The 26,088-nt window shown below is 48.6% G+C and overlaps 2 protein-coding genes across 3 annotated transcripts in view; one reads left to right on the top strand and one right to left on the bottom strand.

The window, feature by feature from the left end:
- Positions 1 to 6,800: 6,800 nt before the first annotated feature.
- On the bottom strand, positions 6,801 to 19,785 carry LOC135822239 (uncharacterized). Its single transcript, XM_065334963.1, has 6 exons — positions 18,623 to 19,785; positions 17,383 to 17,549; positions 16,396 to 16,553; positions 11,615 to 11,697; positions 10,689 to 10,883; positions 6,801 to 8,153 (listed from the first exon to the last, which is right to left on the bottom strand). The coding sequence occupies exons 1-6, from the start codon at positions 19,088 to 19,090 to the stop codon at positions 7,812 to 7,814; spliced, it is 1,413 nt and encodes a 470-aa protein (XP_065191035.1). The 5' UTR covers positions 19,091 to 19,785; the 3' UTR covers positions 6,801 to 7,811.
- Positions 19,786 to 22,470: 2,685 nt separating this feature from the next.
- The window catches only part of LOC135822237 (transcriptional adapter 2-beta-like), a 27,374-nt gene continuing 23,756 nt past the window's right edge, over positions 22,471 to 26,088 (top strand). For both annotated transcript variants that reach the window (XM_065334961.1, XM_065334960.1), the window contains exons 1-3: positions 22,471 to 22,793; positions 24,896 to 24,955; positions 25,636 to 25,730. In XM_065334961.1, the coding sequence (XP_065191033.1) occupies positions 22,659 to 22,793; positions 24,896 to 24,955; positions 25,636 to 25,730 (290 nt within the window). In that variant the 5' untranslated portion in view covers positions 22,471 to 22,658. The remainder of the gene's footprint in view (positions 22,794 to 24,895; positions 24,956 to 25,635; positions 25,731 to 26,088) is intronic.

The following is a 26,088-nucleotide window of genomic DNA, read 5'->3' as shown; positions in this document are numbered from 1 at the left end:
TGCCTCTTCCTTCAACCTCCAAAGCTGCAACCATTTCAGCTAGGCGAGGCCTCAAACGATGTCGGTCCAACACACCACTGTAGACCTCTCTGGATGTTTGAGTTTGACCAGCAGTGTCGCCTGATGCCTTCCTTGTCGCAATGTTCTTCTTCGCGTGCTCGACGATCTCCGGTGTGATGGAGTGGCAGTAGGCTTTCATGCTGCCAATCGATGCCTGACGGTATGCCCTGGTCACTGCACCACCAGGTGAGCTCGAGCTGGCATGCAGAATGTTCTGTACGAACAGATGCGAGCTCTGCTTGCTGGCCTCGCTCTCGTTCGGTGACAAGTAAATAGCCGCCAGATTAAATTGCCTCTCCGCCAAGACATTGTGCACGGGCAGGGCAAAAATATGCATTGTGCACCAATTCCAAAGAGGCTCAGTTTGACGAGATGGCGGACCAGCAGCTACAGCACAGCGGCAGCCGCGATGTCGGGGAAGATTCCATCCATATTCCACGCTTTGCGCCAAGTGGAAAGGCCTCATTTCTCCTTCTCAACGACAGCCAGCACAACGAACTCGTACAGCCACAATGCGGTCGGCTTTGCTAAGCCGAAGTCTGCTGCTGTAACCCAGTTCGATGTGATGGCAAGCGTGACGACAGACTCGTAACTGCCCATTGCCAGGGCGCATTCTGCAAGTGCTGCCTCGGCTTCGGTCGGCACCGCATAGCTCCGCTTCCCACACAGAACCATCAGCCAAGCACGCCAGAAGAAAGTTCTTGTAGGACTGAAGTTCTGTCTACATGGTCTCCTGCAACATCGGTACTGCTCTTTGTAGCTGGTTGTTGTGCGTGCTGTGGCTCCGCATGTTGCTGTAGGTGTCGACACGGTACTTTCATCCTGGACGTTGAAAGTGCTGGCTTGTTTATGTTGAATGGTTGCATGATGGGTTGTGTTCATTAGCCCTGTGTGAGCAAGAGACAAAAAACGAAAGTGCTGCTCATTTTATGGCAATGTTTTTTTCTCCATCTTCTCATTTCCCTAATCGCTGAAAAGCTTGGCGGTGTCTAGTTCAATTGTGGTATAACACCATATATGTGCATCTTTGCATGATCATCTGTTGATATGGTTGGCAAGAAAAACTCAAGCTCCCATGTAGGGAGTAACACATAATTCCTCTGTTGTTGCTTGTTTAGTTGCCTATATTTTTACATGACATTTTTGACTTGATGGATATCCCTGGAAATGTATCCTTGCTGAATGCTGATATATCGACTGTGTTCATACGCTTAGAATATTAATTTTGACATCTATTTCTGATCAAAGTGCAAGCTATACTCATCTACTCGAATGCACATGTTTTCAACCCACCATCTACTGCTTGCTCCTGGTCTTTAGGGCATAGTGGCTCTGGCAGGCCACGGGTGTTGTCTCCGATGGAGAGTGGTGTTGCTCTACTTGTAGTGCATGTTGGTGTTGGTGGCGTTTGCATTTGTGAATGCTGGCTCTGTTGCTGGCGCCAGGATGGTATCTCCTTCATCCTCTTGGTGTACAGAAATGATTTGAAAATTGGAGCAATTCGTGAACCCAAAAGTCAAAAAAATATTGAAGGGAAGAAATAATAATACTCACCTCCAGGTCTGCAACGACCTCGTGTTCATCCACAGAAACAGGCTCGCTGGATACTTCCAATCCCGACACGATGGAGCGTGTTGGCTGTCGTGAGCTGCTGAAACGACCATGACATTTCTTTTTCTTTGTATACCCTACATATCTTGACGTGCCCTTGCTCAGTTTCGGCCTCTTTACAGGAAGAATATGTTCTTCCTTGGCATCCGCAATTTCGGCCAAACAGCAAGAAGAGCAACAGATCGAGATTTTCAGGGCAAACAAAGGGTGCGTGCAGTTACATCATTATTCTAGTCAGGTTCGATGCAGCTGCGCTTTGCCAGAACCTCAGCAGACGAGAAAAGGCGGCAGAGCGTTTCAGATGGAACTGGATCTTTCGCCAAGACCGCCACCGCCGCCATCATCAAGTCCAGGTCAGTCAGAAAAACCGAAGCAAAAATGCAAAGCCCGAGTGAAGTGAAGGAAAAATCCAAAAAGTACGCTCTCCGGCTAGACTTCGAGTCTATAGTTTTTTACTTCGACAGGCGCTCTCGCGGCCTGTCGCGCGCCTCCATAATCCAAAATGGAGTCGCACGTGACGGGTGCTTTTAGTGGCAAGCCGTGAACCCTTAAGTTGGAAGGTCGTTGGTTTGCGCACTGGAGATGTGTTAGAGCTAGGTCTCAGGTCGTTGAATGTTTGAGTAGCTTGTCAGTTTTGTGCCCTGTTATCGCACTTTCTGACTGCTTACTATCTTGCTACAGTCGGGGATAGTTGCTTCATAACTCGTTTCCATGTGTTTTCTTCTATTTTGCAATAGGGCTTGAAAGAAAAAGTAATGACGTCAAAAACGGCCAGGGAGTAGTAAGTTGACATCAGATTTCTATTTTGGATCCACGAAGGTGTGACTATGCTATTGCCTCAGTATGTGGGTGCATAGCAACCCATGCATGTCGTATGCAGGTTTGACTTTTTCTTCGCCACCAATTGTCACCCCACCCCCATTAGCCAACCCAGTCAATTTCACCGGTTACATCACCTTGCTCTGAGTAAGACCTCTTGAAATGTGCTTGGATCCATACAATTTTTGAAATTGTTGCTATGCTGTGACGTAGCACTTTCAAGTGCTATAGTTGCTCCCACTGTATTCCACGTAAAGTATACTAATTCTCAACTGCTTCCTCTGTTGATTAGTCAATGGCAGGGAAGTTGTGGTGAAATTTGAAATAGATCCTCAAAGCCAGGGCGAGGGTCGACCGTAGCCATTAGTAATAATAGCTATCCCGACGGGAAAGAGTGATTGGCAACTAATTACTTCTTTTCTTTTTTTTTCCTCTTTGGCCGGTTTTTACGTCATTATGAACCGGTAGTAAGTGTACAAAACATCGGGTAAGACGGAGAACAGAATGCATCTCAAATTAATTGAACGCCACAGCAAATTACTTACAGAACGATCAAGAATAGATGATGAAGGCGATGTTACTGCGTCGTCACTGTCCAGCAGCCATGACTGCGGTGTGTGGTGGACAACGTGACCAGCACCTTAGTTGTCACTGCAAAGCGCCCGTCGTTCCCTCGATATCACTACAAAGGGAACAGCGAGCGGACAGGATATGGAGTGTCAACAACAGTGGTAGTTGTACTGGTCGCACCTATCGTAGTTCTACATACACCCGTGCTGGGCCTTAGTTGCTGTCCGGTAGCAGATCTACGAAGTTAGTGGTTTCTTGGCCGTCTCCGGCGGATAGATGTTGAAGACGGAGGAATGGTTTGCGCATACGTGCGTGCAAAGCCTCGTCGCACCTGACTCTTGACTGCAGCGTCGAATGCCCGAGAGGTCTCTCATTTCTCTGTCGGGTAGAGGAGAAGAGAGCGGAAAAGGCATCTAGTGCAAAAATACAACTTACAGTAGTACAGGATCAATCCACGCTACAGATTCAAGGAAGCAAAACAGCAAACAAGAACACCCCGAATATTGTCCGGGGAAACAAGCCTCCAACTGAAGAAGATTCTGAAAGTTCTACCATCGATTCCCACAACACACCATGCAAAACGTTCGCCGAGACAACCAAAATGCGAGCTGCGACTAGACAAGAAATTCAATACCTTTCGGCCTACTTCCAGAAGGTGCAGCGGAAGGAGCTCGATAATCTGCCAATGAGCAAACGCCACTGACGCAACGGCGTGTTCCATCTCCCTGCGAAGCCAAGGGATGGTCACAAAGAACGGTGAGAGCCTACGGCCGATTTCACCAGCATGGTGGGTTTCTCGGCTGGACCCTCGGCGTTTACTGGTTGGAGTCGTTTCTCGCTTGCTTCAACTGCCGACTGGTGAGCGGGCGGTGCTTGGCGCGTGCGTGCGTGCAGAGCAGAGCATCGGCGCAGTTGCAGCTTGACTGCAGAGTGAAATGTCCGGGAAGGCTCACTCCGCTCTCTGGTGGTGAAGAAAGAAAACAAAGAACGGAAACATCACCAGTGCAAAGGAAACGGGATCAATCCACACACCCGTTTCAAAAAAGGAACTAAAACAGCCCACAAGAACACCGCCACGGTCCAATGTTTCGTTCGAGGCGATCCCCTAACGTACCGATGGAAGGAATTGCTCCAGGAGAAGACATGTTGGGAGATTCGCACCACCGACTCACGTAAATAACACTGTGCACGCAACCTTCTGACAAGCTAATGAAAATGACGTGCAAGGTGGAACACCGGCTATAAAAATAACTTACCTTGATTCACTTACTTCGAGAAGGCGGAACCGATCAAACTCCATCATCATCCAAAAGAGAAAAAGACACCGCACAGCCACGTGCTGTGTCTTGCCAGGCGATGGCGGGGCAGAGAACCGCGAAACGGTTGAGAGGAGAGAGAGAATACAGCCGACTTCGTGGTAAGTTGCCGGCCCTTGAACTTGGCCTCGTTATTTTCCAGTCGTTTCTAGTTTGCTTTGGACGATGGCCCGTGACCGAACGGTGCTTGGGGGCATGCATGCATGCACAAGAGGGCCGCGCGGCGGTATTGTGGCTGCAGGGTCGAATGGCCGAGAGGACACTGTCGGATTGCGAAGAAATAAAGAAAGCAAAGAAAAAGAGACCACATTTAGTATAAGAGAAGCCTCGTGGATCGGTCCACACTAAGTTGCAAGATGAGCAAACATGGCAGCAAACAAGAAGGTAGTCCGCAATAGCGTCGGTAACGGCGAGCTTCCAACTGACCGTTAGAAAGCACTGGTCAAGTAATTTGAAGGTTGACCCACAGACTAGACTCGCGTAACGAGATTATCGTGAGATCTGGACACAGCAATACAGAGTTTTCAACTAAACTGAAGAGGGATGAAATGAAGAGACACACCCTACCTTCGCCTCCTTCACGATGTTGAAAGTCTGCGCCATCATCTTCCTCATTGGCGAGAGTACAATGGGCGAATAAGCCAGGAATAAACCACAAAATAACCATGATTGTCTGTGGTAACCGTCCTGTAGTGCTTTTACTGACAGGAAACCTTTGAGTTACGTTTGATGGGAAGGACTCTGTGAGAGAGGACTCAGAAACCACTTCTTCCTCCGCCATGTAAAGACAACGACTGCGGCAGTTGGAGGCACGGAGCTTTCTGGAGCATGCGCGCTGAGGGAAGATTCGCCCCCGCACTACGCGCTGATTGGCTGTTCGTCCAACATGGCCTCTTGTTGGCAGCTGCATCTCGACCTCATCACCGGCCGGGTCATGTAAAGAATCTGAAGATATGCGCCGATTACCCGGCTGTATGCGCCTACAAATATACCCGGTTAGGTATGCGAAGTTAGTTGTACAAGTCGACCTGAAAAACCAAGGGAACTAATAGTAATCTTTCGTGTTCAGTTTTTGTAATGCTCGCAAGTCGCCAGACAAACACAGCACTAACTACATACAGTGGTACTGTATGTTGCACATTAGTTCGGAGCCCACAAATTGTAAATCCGTGCTCAGGTACTTCGTCTTCTTCGCCTGGATCATACATCCAGGTTGCAGAATATGAATACAGTCATGGTACTACACAAGAGAGAGAGATTGGAAGCTGTGTCGCAACTCTGAGTTTCACGCCTCCGATCATCTACATTGTATTATTATTCTACAATGATCATGATTCATGTGCATACCGGTAATACCAAGACTGCAAGTGAGAACATGAAAACTGGGTTCATGGAGGTGTGTAGATCTACTCTTGGTAAGACGTGTATCGCAAGCGCCTAAGTAAAGCCCATCATCGGACCTCCAGACCGGTCCAGCGCTGCCCCTATCGAGATGTCCCTACTAAACTTCTCACCCCTTGTGCAACATACATGAAGCAACAGTCAACACTGTCCTTTACATACGATATCTCAGTGTAACATAATTGCAGGCACCATCGCAACCATGCGCAGCGCTGAACACGGATACTATCGCACATGCACTACTTTCTCCACCAAGTCAAGCGACATCACATAATAATGTCATTATGTGCACACTCTCCGTCAGCCAATCACTGTCTCCGGACTGCAAACTTCGAAGTAGAGACAGCTAATGCTGATGCCCCCCCCCCCCCCGAACCTAATGCTAGGGACTTCAGACCATTTTTTCAAATCGGTTTTCTGTGGCTTATGTTTTGCTTTTTGGATAGGTTAGAGCTTCCTGAGGAGTTTAGTCTTTATTTTTTCTAAATCGGACAAAGGAAACTAAAGTTACAAGCAAAATAGTCATTGCCTATCAGTGATGCATAGTAAGTTAGTTAGTTGATGGCATTCAGTGCTCGGAGTCGCCATGGTCACTTGTCACACAAAAAGAGGTACCGGTAAGTGTCTAATGAACCGGGGCGGTGAAGGGGACAGGAAGAGAAATGTGAGAAAAATGACACTTGAGTATTGTGCTGGGGATCCACACTCACAGGGCGCACACGCTACAAGTAGTCCATCCAGCTCAAGTCTGGAAGCACATCACCAGCCCAAATCATTTGCGGCACGTAAAATCCGGCACGATACACACTCTTCTAATAGGATAAGTGAAGCAAGACGATTTTGATATCACCTTGTATGCGTGTGGGTTTGTGTGTGCACGGTGCGTTTGTGCGCTCACATTATGTGATGGGCGCTGACGGTGTGCATCGGTCCACATTTCCCCTTGCCACGACCGTATAAAGAATGCCATTGCCCTTCAATACGGGTCCGGTGATCCTAGCAGACTTTGGTCACGGCCAAACATGAAGAGATGCCAGACGGGCTCTATTTGCCATACCAGCTTACACCTTGAAGGCGAAGTATTTTATCAATGTCCTTGGGACACTATCATCCAGTGAGAAACAAACAATCACAAGCTTCAAATATTTGACAAAAGCGGACATATCCATTCACTGCACTGGAAACACTGTTACACTGGTATTCGGGATCTTATAAAAAAATAAATAGAATAATAATTATTAAACCTCAAGACTTAAAAAAACTGGGTATGTAACTATTATAAAGCAGGAATGGTCCCAATGAATCTATTTCCATTCCTCCCCTGACCGGTTGTGTTTGTTGAAGTTAAATGATCGAATGCCGCCATACTGCATGGTCACGGCACACAATGTATCGGAATTCACCGCACACCGAGTGCACACTGATAGAGAGAGGGCGTGAGGCAGGCAGAGATAATCTTCTCGTAAATCAATTGTCACCAGTACTTGTGCAGTGAAGGTGGATGTAGAAGCTGATAAGCCAGGAATGCTCCGAATAAGCACGGCAGTCGTTCAGCTCCATTGAAGCCATGGCGCAGTAGGACTGGAGGTTCCATCGCATACATGATCATATGGCGATGTTGCAACTGCGTACTCAGCACATGGCCAGTGGCGGGTCAGGTCGAGAGGCAGCACACTGGGGCATCCTTGGCTACAGAGCTAGCACTCCGGCAGGGTGTCAGACAAGTGGCACCGTGGCTGAGAAACCGATCAAGTATCACAGTGTAATGCAGATGAAACGAATCCTCTTGCTAAACTGGCGTCCTTCGGCTATAATTGAAGATAGCGCTGACTTGTGAGTGTTACAGATGACCCATGTGTCACCAATCACCAACTGCGGATAGAGTTGATAACCATCAACTTCCCTCCGCCAAGATTAACAGGACCAATGCCAGGTGACCATGCGAGATATACTTGTGCGGGCGATTGTTGCAAGGCCAGCTTGATAAGGAAAAATCAACCTCGGGTTATTCTAGGGCGTAATGCAGCTTCAAGTCTACACCACCATCAAGCTCTTTGCGATGGCGTCCCACTCTCTCCTCAGCTCCTCGCGCAGCACAGCCTCCCGGGCGTTAAGCATACCGCGCATTGACTCAAGGCTGCGCTGCGCCTGTTCTAACGTGCTGGCGCAGTTCTTTTCGTACTCCTTCAGAGTCGTTTCCTGCCAGTGCTTGTGGCCATCAAGCTGGTGCTGCAGGGTGTCGCGGAAGTCACGTGTCGCTGCAAACTCGGCATGCATCTGACTCTGGAAGCGCTCAAACACATCATGCACGGTCGTCTCCATGGTCTTCATGCGCTGCTGCAGCTTTGCCTCGTGGTCCTCAAGTTGTGCAATCACCTACACAATACACACACAACCATACACATGCATGCACAGACACGTGCACAGACATGCACGCACACATACACACACACACACACACACACCACACACACACACACACACACACACACACACACCGTGGCGTAGCAGAGCATAAAGAGTTACTGGACTAGGGCAGATGCAGAATAATGTGCTTTTGAACAAATACTTCAGTTCCGATCCGGTAATAGATGCAGGACAAGTTTTAAACAACTAATAACTAGGTTCACTACTTTTACCAGCACCATGTGTCAGACAATCAGGAGAAATGGCCATGCATGTTGCATGTCCCTAAAATGAGTCATGGCACAATAGTTGGTGGCATGTAAACTCTTGCAATATGATACGGTCAGACCTCGCTTAACGGCACACATCCGTTTTCCACAAAAATATCCGGATAGGCGAGGGAACCGGATAACTGAACACACATACTGTACATGCATGTGGCACATCAAAATGGGCAGCATCGTACATACATGACTCTGGGTCCTATACAGTACAACTAGCGTGCACAATATGTAAAAACAAGCGAGAAAAATGACAAGTGCATGCAACTGAGTGCTATCCACATACATCCAGCAGGTCAAGGACCTCATTTGTTTGTACAACTCCCTGATTCTAGCTTCTGCAAGCTACGTGCAACCGGATGCAACGAAGCTTCTTGTCCATATTTCGACCAGTTTGTACACAAAATCATGCACCGGTATGCGGATCGCGAGGTTCGGTTATGTTGTATGCGTAACGTATGATGCACATCGGTAACCAGCGATTTTCTTCCGGATGGCGAGGGATCCGGATAAGCGAGGTCTGACTGTACTGTGGTTGGGCGACCTCATCATGTTGCATATCAGCTACTCAGTCAGTGGTTCTAGTTGAAAACCAACCAGTCTAGGTCTCAACCCTACAAACACTATGTATGCTTTGCACATGCATACACTACGGGGTAACATCATCACAACACAAAATGCTGGCATGTGGAAGTCACCTTTCTAAAGTACAAGTTACATATCACAGGTTTATGAACAAATAAGTGATAGGAAAGTGGAATGACTATTACGGGAGAGCTCCGAGCTGCGCAAGCGCATCTACTGTCCAATGGGGGCATTCACACTAACTAAGTTCAAACACTGGCCTAAGTTAGCTCTAGGGCTTATGTTTCACCTAGCACCGGCACTTAACGTACGCATGCATGCACACACACACATGTACATGCACACATACATGCACACACACACACACGTACGCACGCACGCATGCCCCCCCCCCCCCCACACACACACCACTCGCACACACACTTGTACTTGTACTTGTTGCTCACTGCCAAAACTGGTCACGTGGGTCTCCCAGGGAGAAGGGAGAGAGACTCTAAAGGAATCTTGGAAAGATGACTCGATTGGCTATTGAACCGACCAACGGCCGACACCCCTGAAATCCCCAAAACTCTGGGACCGTCACGGCCTTCACCTTACACACACACACACACACACACACACACACACACACACACACACACACACACACACACACACACACACACACACACACACACACACACACACACACACACACACACACACACACACACACACACACACACACACACACTGTACTGTACTGTATTGACAGCTACCCTAACGGGTCACGCCGCCCTCCACCCAAGCATGGGTATGATGAGGGGCAGTGGCAACAAAAACAAAAAACAGCAAGCAGAGAGAGATAGCAGGAGAAAGACAGCGATAGTAGTACATCTGGTGTGCGACGTATAGAAAAGAGAGATGACAAGAGATACGCACAAAAAGGAAACAATAATTATTTGAACCTGTATTATTGCAGTTCCGAAATAATCAACCAGGTGATGGAGTGTGAGCACCCGAAGTCCCACCTGGACTCCACTGGAAGAACATTCCACGCAGGGATATCAGCGATAGGCCAAGCGTTGAAAACAGCCATGAGGACACATCGTCTAGAAGTCCACCGTGCTCGAACTGAAATTGCAGGATCAAACAATTTCCAACCCGTCGTTAGGCAGCGTAACTCTTCTCCCTGCATCACCATCCATCTCCAGCAACCGTCTCCACTCATAGGTCATGCCTCTGCCACCACTGTACTCCGAGCTTCGCAGTTTGAAACCATTCGGGGGTCAGCTACACCACCGCGAATGGAGAGACGAGGACGACAACGGTCGTGACAGAAAAGACACTGCCCTGGCGACCGCGTCGCGGAACCCTCGCCCCAGCAAATTCAGAAACACGCCAGGGGCGACTCTGGTGGACCCAGAGCCACCCCGTGGCCTAAGACTAGTAAGAGGACCGACTGAAAACTCAGATAAAACGGAGCTACAAAAAGTGCAACCGTCCCCTTCAAGCACAGTTACACACACACACACACACACGCACACGCACACGCACACGCACACACACACACACACACGTACAGATTCACACATACATCTTGCAACAATGTGCACTTCAGCAAAAAATCCAGACAAAGGAATTGCACAGTCTGTCTCACCTTCTCACGTAGCCGATCACGCTCCACAATGTTAAAATTCTGCGTCTCCATCAGTGCTGACTGCATATCTGCGGACAGAGATCTACATTTTTCATCTGTCGTTGTCAAGACACGCTCAACACATGTTTGCTGGCGACGCAAGCCTTCCTCGAGCTGTTCCTCTGCACTCTGTAAGCCTTTATCGACAGCTTTGAGCTACACAAGAACAGTACAACACCAGGAAGGGGCAAACCGAAGTTGTTATGAAGCAGGGTGCAATGTAGCACTCAACTACAGTGGTTGATTCAATGAGACCGTGACCTAGACCCACTACTGCTACTGTTCTGGTGCCCTGTAGTCCAGTGGTGTTGCTCATGTGATTAGCAAGGTCAGCCATTCAGCGCATGTAGTGGTGAGGAGTTTGGAAGTCTTACATGTGTGATTTGGTTTCAAAAAGAATAGTCTTCAGCTGTAGTCAACTCTCGTGATTAGTACAAGGCACCAAGGGTGAGCAACTCATTCCATTTACGGTTCAGTCCACACATCGAGGCCGGGCACATTACATAGTCTCCACGGGAGGAGCACCGGAGACTTCACCGTGAGCCAAGTCAATTATCTATTTTACTCCAACCATGCCACTAATCTACCACCATTTCCCCAAATAGCATCATTGGCACATAGGTTGCAGCAGTCTACACTTTGCTTCAAAACCAATGGGAGGGGAGCAAGCCTTAAAATTGAGTGCAACCTGTGACATACAAATCAAACTGCAGAGAAACAAGAATGATGAAAACCTGTCCTGAAAATGGGATGTGCAGCCGTAAGTCATACGCGACCCATATTCGTGTGAATATGGTGCCAATCCTACATTCTGGCAAGACAGACAGATGCATGGAGAGACAAGAGGCAATCTGCAACACTTAAGAACACTTATCAAAGTGACTTACCCTCTCCTGCAAGAAAGACAGTGCCGTCTCCACTATCTGCTTGTCCTTCTTTGCATTCTCCCGGTTGTTGAACACCGCCTCTCCTAAAGACAAACGAGCCGGCATAAAGCGTTGTCCCACCAGCACTATCATCATTATTATGGTCCAGATAACTCATAATAGCAAGCCATGATTCAAAAGTACTTCGAAGTACTGCAAAACCTGGTGTAAGCGACCTCTGGGTTTAGCGACCACCTGCTCTTAACGACCGTTTTTCCATGCACCGAAAGTTCTACACAGACACTGCGGGGCCTGGTTCTAAAGACCACCTGGCTTTAACGACCGCTTTTGCTTGGACCGTGGGGTGGTCGCTTAAACCAAGTTTTACTATAGCTAGTTTCTGTCATTGGTGATGTTGCACACCATGGCACAACCTTTGGACTTTTCATGAAATACCAACTCACTTGGCCCATCCCGATCGGCTATGCAGTCTGGAAAACGTGTTTCTCCCGTGACTCCGAGCGATGTTCAGAAATGATTGCACCATGTGCCAATGCTGTACGTAAACGGTACCTGTGCAGCTATTCATTTTGCAATTCAGTGCTTCAAGATAAATCTTCAAGAAATTCACGACTTGCATGAGACCCAGTCAGACGAAATTTCCGCATTCGTAGGAGCCGGCCACCACCCTCAATGATCAAGACGCAGCCTACGCAGGTCCTAAAGCAGGCACGTAGCTTGTGTATACAGGGCCGGCGGAACCGGTCAGGCTGGTCCGGCCATGGCCGGACCACTTTCCCAGCTGGATGGTCCATGTGATTCGTGCAAAACCGGTGTAAAAAAATCCAGAGGTACATGACTCGACTGTATTGCTGACGTGTGATGTGCTTCGAAGTACATGTAGCTCAGGACTCCGTGACCGGCACTGTATGGCTGATATGGATTAAAAAAAAGTTGTGTTTGTGTTATTTCACTATAATTTTCTGCATTTTCTGGAGCCTCAGGGCATGTTCGATTGGTAAGGATCGGGATCGGGATCCAGATCTCAGATCCCTCGGATCCTTCAGATTCAACTGAACACTTTATTTTGGACCTTGACTGTTGCCATATTGAAAATGGCGCTCACAAGGCACCCAAAAGGGTGAACATCGTACTCATCCCGTGCGTCGTGCAAAAAGTCAACAAGCTCTATCTCCATCCACGTGTGCGTACCACAATGTGTACAAAAATGATTTTTACCCGCCATATACGCACAAAGGTCACATTTGGATCCGTTGGATCCGGTCAACCCTGCTCCCCGAGGAGGGTTGACCGGATCCAAATCCGAAGGATGCAAATCCAGTGGATCGGGATCCCGATCCTACCAATCGAACATGCCCTCAGAGATGCCCAAATTCGCTCTATTTCACGTAAATTTTAAATATTTCTCCCGGGGGACGTCCCCCGGACCCCCCTCAAAGGTTTGCCCGACCACTCCCAAACTCCTTCCTCCGGCCCTGGTATAGTCAGCGTAGTTCGGTCATCACACTGTTTCGGGGTAAACAAGTTAGTTGTTTACGATAGGATTATATTCTCACTTGGCCATTGTAGGCAAATCATAAGAACCACGACATCTAAAGGATGCTGCATGAAAGTAGGCAGCTGCGAGATGCGTATCTCGCGCATGCTCTTGCATGGCTACGTAATGCATTACATCATAATACAACATCCCCTTCGTCATAAAGGAGTTTAACAACCTACATAACATACCGTACGTATATGACGGCGTGTTCACAATATAGAACATAACATCCAACAATAGCTCTATGTACAAGGTAACAATCATGAATGGCACACGACGGCGTGCTAACAATACAGAGACATAGTATCCAACAATAGCTCTATGTACAATATAACAATGGCACCTCAGCTACTGTGACATAAGCGAACAGGTCCATGAGGCCTCTCTGGCCCTACACATCCAGGATTGACCTGGGTGCGACTGCGCGGCCAGACCGTGTTCGATACAGCTGGGTGGCAGGTTCAGCAGGCTGGCTGACGTCACACGGTGACGGCGGCTGAGACTGGCTAACGTCGCTCCACGGCGACGGCACGTCACTCGACGGCTGAGGGCCTGCGAGACTGGCATCCGGCGGGAAGTGGACCCGCCTCTCTCTGAGGTGGGTACGGTTGCGCCGCACTTCTGTCCCATGGTCAGGCTGCACCATGTATGACCGTGGCCCGTTGACAGACTGGGTTACGATACCAGGTTCCCACAGGTGCGTGGTCGGGCTGCGGATGCCGACGTGCTGACCAGGAACTAGGGGGCGGAGAGACTGCGCTCGCTGGTCATGGTGTACTTTCTGCTGGTCCTGCCGTTCCTCGAGCTTCTGTCGGATGGCCTCGTCCCGAGTGTCGCGCTGGTGTTTGCGAGGCAGGTTGTCCTGTACCTGACGACCGAACAGCATCTCGGCCGGCGACGGTAAGCCCTGGCACACTGGGGTGGCGCGAATGCACAGCAGTGCTAAGTGCGGGTCGGTCCCGCTCTCCCTTGCCTTCTCGAGAGCTCTCTTAGCGATCTTGACTTGCGATTCGATAAACCCGTTACTCTGCGGGTGATGTGGCGACGACGTACTGTGGCGGAATCCATATTCGGCAGCAAACTCCGCGAACAGATGGCTGCTGTATTGCGGCCCGTTGTCCGACTTCAGCACGGCTGGGATGCCGTGCTCACCGAAAATCTCCTTGAGGTGCTGGATGATGGCCCTGCTGGTCGCTTGTCCGGCAGGCAGCTTCCGGGTGATAAAGTACTTGGAGTAGTAGTCGGCGGCAATGAGGTATTCTGACCCGCCGAGGTAGAACAGGTCCGTGCCTAAGGTGTGCCATGCCCTTGGCGGAATATCGGGCTGCATCAGTGGTTCCTTGGCTTGACTGCTCTGGTGGCGCTGGCACGTCGTGCAAGATGAGACAGTTGCTTCGATATCCTTGTTGATGTCCTTCCAGAAGACGGACGTTCTGGCTCGCAGCTTGGTCTTCTCTATGCCTTGGTGGCTGGCGTGCAGCTTGCTGAGGATTTCCCCCTCATTGGCGGGGGAATCAGGACGCGACTGCTCTTCAGGATGAGACCGTCCTCGGTGCTCATCTCGTCGCGGAAATTCCAGTACGGGAGCAGAATTGCCGGCACCGCGCTCCTCTCTGATGGCCAGCCACTGAAGATCATCTCCTTCAGTGCTGACATCTCGGCGTCTTTAGCCGACTCCTCGCGGATCCTCGTCATCGCTGCATCGCTGAATTGCGGGAACACGGCGTGTACACTGACGTCGAGGTCCTCAATTGGCTCTGTTTCCTCTGGCGACAGTCGGGATAGCGCGTCTGCGATCGGAATGTCCTTTCCGGGGCGGTACTTGATGGTCATGTCGTACGGCTGCAGCTTCAGCAGCATGCGCTGTAGACGCGGCGGGGCTGCGCGGAGGTGCTTGAGCTTGATTGACTCCAGCGGCTTGTGGTCGGATTCTACTGTGAATGACTGACCGAATAGGTAGGTGTGGAATCTTTCACACCCGTATACGACAGCTAAGAGCTCACGCTCAATATTGGCGTAGCGAGACTCCGTCTCGGTAAGCTTCTTGCTGGCGAATGCAACAGGCTTGTCGTCCTGCAGCAGAGTGGCGCCGAGACCTTTCATGGAAGCGTCGACTTGTAGTGTCGTTGCCTTGCCTGGGTCAAAGTAACTGAGCGTTACCTCTGTCGAAATGGCGGCCTTGACCTTGTCGAAGGTGCGCTGGTGGCTGTCTGTCCAGGCGAACGGTGTATCTGGCTTGGTCAGCTCACGCAGGTGCGCGGTCAGTGTGCTGGCATTCGGTATGAACGGGCTCATGTACGTGACTAGCCCGAGGAACGTCTGGAGCTCGTCCTCGTTCTCGGGGTGCTCCATCTGCTTCAGCGCTGAGACCTTCTTCGGGTCGGGCTGTATTCCGTCAGCGCTGCAGATGATGCCGAAGAACTTGATCTTGTGCTCTTTGATGCGGCATTTGTCTGGGTTCAACTTGAGACCAGATTGTTCGCAGCGAACCATCATCTGGTGCATGTTGAGATCATGGTCCTCGTCTGACGTCCCGTATGTGACGATGCGGCGTGGGTTCGAATCCCACTTCTGACACCATGTTTCGGGGTAAACAAGTTAGTTGTTTACGATAGGATTATATTCTCACTTGGCCATTGTAGGCAAATCATAAGAACCACGACATCTAAAGGATGCTGCATGAAAGTAGGCAGCTGCGAGATGCGTATCTCGCGCATGCTCTTGCATGGCTACGTAATGCATTACATCATAATACAACACACACCAGCAAATGGCCGTCATAGGCACTACATAGGCAAAACGGCAGCTATGAGGCTGCTGGTGGTACATAGCCAGCACACCACAGATGTGCGAGCTATGCCCCTGTGTAGCCTCCTAAGCTGCAGGAGGTGAGTAGATCAGAGCCACCACAATGTGGTCAATGGTCGAAAAATCCCATTCACTTCATCCATGTTTCCGGCCTCAGTCATGTCAAGCCATCGTCTCTCAATTAACTGTAGGTCGCAGCAAAAATCCTTCCACTTCAAGGCAGCACTTGAACCTGGTATCCGGGGTTTGTCAGTCCAAGCTTGCTACTAGAGATCGGCATGCGTGTCACAGTGCTATATCTGCTGGCAACACATTTGCCTCAGTCATTAGGTCAACAATTACATGTACATGTATACCCTTGCATTTTCCTGGGACAGTCCAGGGCTCAGAGGGGCAGTGGTGCACATTGGATGTGTATACGGTTACCTCTCACCTGCTGCGGCCTGGTCCTTTATTAGTCGTTCAACATCCATTTCGATGAGCTCAGCCCTGCGCCGTGTCTCCAGTGCCAGGATGTGGACATTCTTGTCCAGCTGTCGAATGGAGTCACCATGATCGCACATGCGCTCCTCCAGGCTTTTGAGGTGTTTCCTGGACACGCGATACGCATGTACACTCACCATTATAAGTATATACCTGATATGTGCGTGTGTGCATGTACCACTGTAAGGTCCTATCTTGTTCGCCAGAGTTAGTGCACCTCAGTAATGGTTTGGTTCATGCAGGGCACATCTGCTCAGAGTCTACACTATCAGTTGGGCATTCATACCAACCATAGGCTACACTGTAGCCCAGTACCCAGTCGGCTAAGCACTGAAAATAGTGTGATGTGCTTACTGAACAACAAAAAAAGGAGAGAATCACTTCCCCATTGCAACAGCTTGCGACGACATCTTGACTTGCCGTATATAGTACAGGGTCTATGATGATAGTGAGTCACAGTGAGTGGAGCTCACTTAGTTCGTACTCTGATCAGACTTTTATATTGTTCGTGCTTGTTCATGTACATGTGCATGCTACGTGTTGCATGTGCGAACCGTACCGGTACTTTTTCGGGCAGTATGCTTATCGTTGATAAATATGGTGGTAAATACCATAAGTACAGCTGCAGTGGTGTCTTCAACTTCATTCTCAGTATGCTTATCGGGCAATATATTTATCGGGCTTAACCGTTGACTTCAACAAAGTCAAAAGGATAAACGGGGTATTAATTTAGGGCTGTTACTTATTTCCGGACTTTTACGGTAAAGGCAGAGATGTTACACGCATTACATCATCGCTCTGTACACGTTTTGTATCGAGTGGGAAATCACTGAAATATGTATTGGTGATATACTACTCACGCCTCAAATAACGATGTCATTGCACAGCCCCTACACTGCTATTCTACAGGGTACTCTAGACGGCGGCACTGACTCACCGGAAATCATCAGACTGCTGCACCATGTAGGTCAGTAACTCCGACGTTGTGCGAACGTGCTCGTAGAGGGAATCGCGCTGCTTCTTACCGAAGCGAAACCCGTCCTTCATTTCCTCATGGCTCTTCTCCAGATCCTGCTGTATCCGATACCCTCTCTCCAGTAAACGCTACATGCAAAGAATGATAACACCATAATCATTATAAATACGTTGTACTATAGTCCATTCATCCAACATTGCTCGACGACTTGTGTGTATAAAACACATGTACATGTGGAAGCCAATTATTATTGCCTATGTCCTCATCTCTCTTCGCTTTGTTTTCGCTGCCTGGGCTCTCATTTATCTTTGCTTGCTTGCTTGCTTGTATTGCCGAGGGAACATATGCTGGTTTGTATTCGTGGGTCCCCATGGTGCATGGGCCAAGCGTACTCATCCGGCGGATATGTGTGAATAATAATAAGACAAGCATAGTCACAGCCATGAGTGTCAAAGGGATCTTGTAAGATGATCTTTCTTCTTAGGAAAGCTCTTAGGGAAGTTTTTCAGACTGGCACTGGCTAGTTTGCCTCTCTTTGGGCGACGGGGGGAGTTGGGTTGTCTTGTGTTCATCAGTCGTATTGGCGTGTGAGCGTTCGTCTTGTATAATGTAAGATGATCAACGGGAAGTGTTAACCGGCATTTGGGAGATGGTGAAGTTGGGTTGGATTGTGTATGTTCAAGTGGTGTGTGAGCGTGCCGCTTTTCTCAAGGGAGTCCTAACCTCCCCAGGGGACACTAGAACAGATAGTACCTGTCCAGATTCGTCAGTTCTACATGTATGTGATCCATGGCCTAGGCAACATAATTATGGTGTAATTGAGGCGAGACCAGTTCACCCCAAATAATTGGCCAAGACCATAAAGTATAATGCTTGGATACATCTGGCGCACTGAGCTGTAGTCTAGATAATCATAATACCAGTGTAGCCTGTATGCAGTGTAGGACGACAGGGCAGTCCAGGAGTGAAGCCATACCCTGAGTGCATGGTCTACCGACGCAGCAGCGCAACCTGTCATCTCCCAACACGCTACAACTCGCTGCTGGTGCACATAATGCACACCACGGAACACGTCAACACATTACCGAACTAATCATCCGGGCAGTGCTAATCGAGGAAAGACTCTCATTCTTCTCGTATCGACATGTCCAGCATCAGGCGAGCACACACTACTAGATTTCCGTTAATTTCGTATCCTCACCTTGAGCATAGATTCTTGATGGGCCATCCTATCTGCCATCAGCCTGGCTTGCATGCGTGTGGCCGCAGCTTTGCCGGAATCGTCCGCCATGACGACAACGTGTCCTCCTTCGCCGCCACCACTACCACTGACCAACTGTATCTGGATATCCGCCTTGCCGCTGCCGGAAGCACCGCTGATCGGCATTGAAGACTGGCCAGCTGCCGTCCGTGCATCGTGTGCACGCCGAGAGCTCAGACTGACGACCTCTCCGGCTGTCTGCTGCGCCGGGTCCGTCGAATAGCTGAGGCCATACGGCGACTGACGATGGTTGCTCACACCTTCACCACTTGGCACAACCGCGGAACTGCTCTGTGAGAAACGCTTCCCTGGTTGTCGGCTGTGGCCGTGTCCTGTCGCTGTACTGATTGCAGGCAGTCGAGTTGCAGCTGGTGCCGGAGATAGACGTCGTCCCGTGTTTGCATCCATTCGAGCAGCTACTTGTACTTGTAGTTGTAGTTGATCTGCCAGTCACTACGGACTCGACGCGGCCTTGACCCTATGATAACTTTCCAGTTCGGTCGCAACTATTTTAGGAACGGGTTACGCACCCACAAAGGAACGGGTTACGTGTATCGTTCTGTTACTGCTGCTTTGTACCAGGTGTAGACCTACCGTCCTTCCCCACTCCTACCCTACCCAGCCTAGCCTGCGCTGCTTGCGTAAATCCCTGTCGTTATGCGCTAAATCTATCATGCTGCAAGAAGCGTCTGTGACGACTGACGGTATGCGGTACAGCTACAGTACAATACGCAAGTAAAGACAAGACTTGGCGTTGCAGTTCAGCGGGATACTACCGGTATACCGCACATGGTGCAGACCACGTAAACATCTCCACTGTCCAAACAGGTCAAGCTACCCACCTGATCGGCGAAACGTTACGCACAACTCGAGCTCTGTCGCCTGTTCACATCAGCGAGCTTGCCTCTGCTTGAACTGTTCAAGACTGGCTACGGACCTTGGAATCATGGAGTATACTCCTCTCCGCAGTCTACCAGTTCAAGTTTAGCTTGTCGTTGACGTTGGCTCTATTTAGCTCTTGCATCTCCAGAATGATGTCTTTCGTACTGTTGTCTAGTTGTAAAATTACGGTCGGTAGTACAGTCCTGCATGCAATGCCTTCCTCAAACTAACACAGTAACAGCACAGTGGACAGCAGCCTAGCTCCTATGACAGTATAGTATGAGTATGAATGGACCAGTGCGGCCGCAGTGGCATTCTTGGAATTGCAATGGATTTGCTGCTCAGTGAAGCACCTCCGTGGTTCTGGCATCTCAGAGTATAACTTTTGAATTATTTGACAGGCTGAAACGTCTCGAGGGTGACGACAACGACGACGTCCGTCGCTATAGTGTGGAAGCATGGAGGTAGAAAGAAGTTCAAGAAACGATGGTATGAATTGATGGTGATATGATGACGATTGGGGCAACTTCAATTGCCAGGTTTAGAAAGTTCACAACCTTCTGATCCCTCTGCTACCCGCCTTGGATCAAGTCATGAACCAAAGTCGAAGTTCCCATTGGCTTCAGCATACTCGTTGTATTCAACTCACGGTAGCCATGGCCGGTCCACATCTCATTCTGGCTACGGCCTACTGCCCCTAGGGAGTACGAAGCGCAGTGCGCCGGGCTCAGTGGACGAAAACTGCCAAATCCGATGTCTCGTCAGTGACGGTCTACAAAGCAACTACACTGTACATGTCCCGGGGATTGTGTGCTCATCTGGCAAAAAGAACGGGACTTACCGACTTACTGACCCACACCCGAAAAAGAACAGGAAGAACACCTAGACCTTACGGTTCCACCATCCAAGAAGCCGGAGACGTGCTGCCCATCTGACGACATCAACGTTGAGGCACGAGTGGCTGGAGAAGACTACAGCCGGAACTATTGAAGTATGTTTGGAAAGGCATGCCTAAAGCGGCACAAGAACAACGAGCACAGCAATGGTTGGCCCAATCCCCCCGCAGGCACCACCGTGCACCATCAGTACTCAAGTATCACACAGTGCTGTCAATTATGCCTGAGAGAGAAGCTACAGATCATGCAGGTAGACATGATAATGTAGTTTGCCAACGGTGCACGATCATGTATGATAATGGATCAGTCACCACAGGTTTCAACCCGAGGGAGTCTCCGATAATGACCGGCAAAGAAATCCCTTGAACCAATGTTCGGAAAGCAGCGCCAAGGCGTATTAGGCCGCTGCGGCTCTGGGATCCGTTCAGGTTTTTGGACCGTGTACCAGTCCATGTACTTGAAATGAACTCGTGCCCAGTCGTGACTCGGATTGCTTTGGCCATGACTGTAGTTGAGAGTCGTGTACTGGTATTCCTGATGCTACCAAGAGTCAACTCTTGTTCACAATGATGTCTTGTTCCAGGATACCGTATATTTTACGGCGCGCATAATCAGAATAATCGGATGCGTGACACCAAGAGTCGTATCTAGAAGAATAATGATGCGTGACACCAAGAGTCGTACATGTATCTAGAAGAATAATGATTGATCTCTGACTTTTCAGTAGGGTTAAAAATGATTACCGTATTATCTCTAATATAAGCACGGTCCATTATTTTTTCAATGTGACCTCCGCCCCGTGCTATTAATGGAGACGTTCCGTTATTGGAGACTGTTCCATTATTATTTCAACCTCATTTCATAGGCATGTTGCCATGGCCAAATTCATGTCAGACACACACATTTTAGGTTTTTTTTTCGCCGGTACAGATAATGAATTTACACAGTGTGCTTATAATGGAGACTGAGCACTTTATTTTTGAATGCTGCCCCAAGGTGTTCTATTATTGGAGACGTGCTATTATTGGAGACTGTGCTTACTTGTATATTAGAGATAATACGGGTATTGAAGAAGGATACAATCATGCCTTTCATGGTTATGAGCGCACACCAAGAGTCCATAAACATTTTGCTCTCTACAAGTCTTGATAACACTGTACATGATTGTATCAAGAGTATTACCCCCCCCCCCCCCCAATACTCTTCAGTGATTCATGTAATGATGTACATGTATGCTACCAAGGCAAGAGTCGACTGTAGTGTAGTGTAGTCTGATAGTCCCCTACAGTCCATTTCAAAACTATAGACGCGTAGGGTTTTTGAAATATTTCAAATTTGGCTGGAACTTTTTGAGAATAGTTTTCGGAATACTGCTCAGGTCCGCTCCACAATTGCTCTCAATTGCTCTCATGTAGTTTCTAAACGATTGGATAACAGACGATTATTTGGAAAAATTTATGCACAAAGTGATCACAGATTTTATGTGGTATAGATGCTGGCATAACGGTTTTTGCCTAGGTAGATCTACGCGTGTACGTAGATCTACGGACCCTCACCGCCTCGGTATACGGTATAGTTTTGAAATGGACTGCAGGCTCTGCGCGCGCGCGCGCGCGCGGTGCCCGTGCCGCGTGCGAGCAGATCTGGACTCTGGTGTACGTGTCTGTGCTGTACGTGTACGGCTTTGCCCGCGCCGGCCGCACCATGTAGACTCTACAGTCTACACGTACACGTACGTACTAGTACTCTACACTGCGCGCGATCGATCGGCCGATATCGCGATCGCGATGTGCATTTCTGTTCTCTGTGTTTTCATGATTAATTTTTGTGTGAAACGGAAAGATGACGTACATCATACTACCAAGAGTACATAACCCCCGGGGGGTTATGTAGGGGGGTTATGTACTCTTGTAGTCTTGATACTACAAATGTAGATGACGCGAAGCATTTTTGTACGCACGCATACGCTGTACCATATATAGGCCATGTCAGTCAAAGAAGCCAAACTCCCCCAAAAGTTAAAACACCAACAAGCGGTTCAAAGAATCAAATGCCAACATTTTTTCCCTTCGTTTGAAAACTGATGGGCCAAAGCTTTGTTTACTAGTACTAGCTACCCAGCTTTTCTTCTAGCAGGAACCATGGACTATGGTTAGCTGGCTGTCGTGCCAGGCTGGGGACAACTCTATGGAAGAACAATGTCGGTTGGAACGGAACTTGCGTCGCTTGGCGTAGGGCAAGCAATAGTCCATTGCAACAACTGTGGCACCGATTTGACCGCCCTTATCCACATCGCATGCTCCGTTTGCGCGGATTTCGACTTGTGTTTGCAGGTCAGCTGAGTGCTGAGATACTGTACTTCGCACTAGGATGACTTGTCAGTATTCGCTTGTGCGCGCGTTTGTGTATGTGCTGTCATGTGCGCGTTGTGTGCGTACGCATTGCGTGCGTATGTGTATGTGTGTTAGTTTGATGTATCAATGTATGCATGCACTATGTTATTCATTAGTGTATATAGTTGGGGACGTACATGCGGATATGTGTGCGGTTCTTGTGTGCACCTGTGTGTGTACCTGTGTGTGTGTGTGTGTGTGTGTGTCCCATATGGTGCAGTGGTATGTGCAGTCGATTTCCAATCGAGAGGTTGCGGGTTCAATTCCCGACGATTACGGTCGCACACGTCTTTCTTCTCTTTCTCATTCTCCTAGTTCTTCTTTCATTCTCCTGGGTGGTTACCAACAGCCAGTGTATGCCGGAGTATTGTGGTGTGGTGTGTGCGTGTGTAAAAAGGAAAAAATGGAAAAAATGAAAAAAATGAAAAAAATGAGAAATAGGGATTCACTGGCCAGAAAAAGCTGCTTCAATCAGCTGTGTGGTGGATACCAGGCTAAAATTAGTGGCGGTCAATTCATCAGCCTTGCAAGCTGTTGAATGGTGTAATCCCAGCACAAGTTGCTATGTCTAACATAGCTGTTCGCTATCATCGCTTCCGCGATGGGCAAGTCTGAGGTTTGAGGTGTGTGTGTGTGTGTATGGTGTGTGTGTGGGTGGTGTGGGTGTGCATGAAGACGATGCACGTAGAATGTAGACGGACCTTGGGGAAATTACTAGTAAACCAATTAGTTCCAGTTACATGTTGAATGGAATACCTAGTATTCTGTGTGTATTTCTAAATTTGCCTGGAGTAGCGAAGCATTTCGAAATCAAGCGGCAAGGTTGGTGCTTTGCTCTTGGAGTATTGCATTTCTCTTAGCACGGCGTGTGCGTAGCTTGTCTGGTGGTTTACCAATTATCAGCTGCTTGGCCGCTATAGAGGTTACACACATATAGAGGTTACACAAATGTAATCTTTGTACGGTGGAACTCGCTAATAGTACGTGTACTCTCATAAGACACACACACTCATTACTCGTACGCTTGCTTATAAGTACGGACATTGTTCGGAGCATTTGTGTAGTGATCCGTACTGTAGTATGTTGGTATAAGAAGTACAGTTGTATACCAAGACCACTTTCCTGTTACCTGTTGGAGAACTGTAAGTCTACAAATATTCAGCGCATATTTATTTTCGGCCTGGTCATGTTGGGGCGAAAATTTGTTGCGGCCGAAATTTTGTTTTGCAAGGTTCAATGTGACAGTGTACCGTACTTCCGCACATATAACTATAAGCGCATGTGCTTATGTCCGGACATAAGCGCACCCCCCAATTATAAGCGCATGCGCTTATATGTGAACACTATTGGTGGAACACCCGGGAGCTGAATATACTGCTAAGCATTGTGATAGCATCGTTGTTTAGGATACAGACAAACCTTTATTGCACACATAAGCGCATGGGCTTCTACGCGAACAGGTTCACACATCAAAAAATCTTTTTTGTAGCAAATTTTCACTTATAAGCCCATGTGCTTATATGTGGGGAAGTACGGTATACAGGTGGCAGCAGTACAGGCCGAACATTTGATGCAGCCGAAATGGGTTTTAGCCCTGGCAGGCCGAAGTTTGAATGCGCCGAAAATGTGTAGACTTACAATAGGTCTTATCAGAGTTGCACTCTATGCTCTTTATATGGTGTGCCAATGTATACTCTTTATATTATGGTGTGCCAATGTATGCTCTTTATATGGTGTGGCAAACCAGAGTTTGTGGCGCCACTCCATACGAAACACCCCAAACGACGATGTAGTCGCACACCTCTATAGCCTAGGCAGGGCCACACTACTTGCTGGAGCTGGCGGACTTACCAAACTGCACAATGTCACTGGGTTGGACTACATGTAGCCTGGTTTGATTTGCTAGTCGATCACGAAGCATGTAATCCAGCCCCCACTCTCTCTTTCTTTCTTTCTTTCTTGGACTGAGTTCTGGCATGTTATCGTGTGAATTTCTAATGCCTGTGGTTGCTTTGGTATTCGGTGTCTATGTGTTTGGACAGTGTTTCTCAAGCGGTGCTGAACTCGGCAATCATAAGAAACATCATGACTTCACCGTACTGGTAAGCCGAGGAGACGATTGCAGGCTTGCACTATGTAGCACAGTGTAGCACTATGCCGTATGGGCTGTCGATGGTTGTCATTAGCATGGGCATACTCTTTGTCATAGTTCGGTCGGATTAGCCTGCTTGCTCGGCGAAGTAGCCTGAGCCAGCTCAACTGATTAACTACCGGGTTGGTTTGGACTAGCATTGGTTGGTTTTGAAACCAAGCATACTATTAGTCAAGATTCTGCCTGTACAGTAAAATCAACTTAACGCCCTTGGTGCAGCGAAAACTGTTCTTATATGACAGGAGTCCGCTTGACCCAGGGATGCACGTTTGATCCACAGCACTTTGGTGCATTTGGTGCATGGAAATTTGCCCGGTCAGTACTGGATTGCGCTTGGTACAGGGTCCGGCAAACACAGGTTTTACTCTACACTCAATCAGCGGACAGAACTGTTTCGTCCGTTGTGAACTCATCAGCGCAGCGCAGAGGAAATGAGGCCGAACCTGATACATGTAGCAATGAAAAATAAAATTTTCCAAAGCCGGATTTAAACCAGGCCCGAACGTACCTTGCCAGAGTGCTCGAACTGACCAGTCAGTGAGCAGTTCTACTGAACATGTACTTATCTCCTGTTTTTGGTTACATTGTGTCCGTTGTTTGCGCTTGCACCTGGCTCGGTGTGTGTGCTAGGACAACTGTACGTTCCCAGTGCTGGTGAATGACTGGGGTGCTGATGAGGAGTTGCTCTTGCTGGAGGCTGTAGAACAACATGGCATTGGTAACTGGTAAGGAGGGGTGTGTGTAGCCTGTAGGTAAAAATTCCGGCCCGAGACGCTGACCTGTGTTTTGTCACGTGTCCGTATGGGATTTGTAATGGGGTTTATTTAATTAAAAAAGGAATGAGGAGGTTGGAAAGTACATGCATCGATTTGTGAAACATCCATTGCTCTTGGGAACGAGTTATGAAGCAACTATCCACGACTGTAACAAGATAAGGTCTTAGGTCGTTGAACGTCTCAGTAGCCTGTCAGTTTTGTGCCCTGTTGCTGCACGTCCTGACTGCTTATTATCTTGTTACAGTCGTGGATAGTTGCTTCGTAACTCGTTCCCATGCGTTTTCTTCTTCTAGTTTACATTTAATAC

This window comes from Sycon ciliatum, chromosome 8 (genome assembly GCF_964019385.1).
Source record: "Sycon ciliatum chromosome 8, ocSycCili1.1, whole genome shotgun sequence".
Lineage (NCBI taxonomy): Eukaryota > Metazoa > Porifera > Calcarea > Leucosolenida > Sycettidae > Sycon > Sycon ciliatum.
This window is presented reverse-complemented; position numbering and strand designations above follow the sequence as displayed.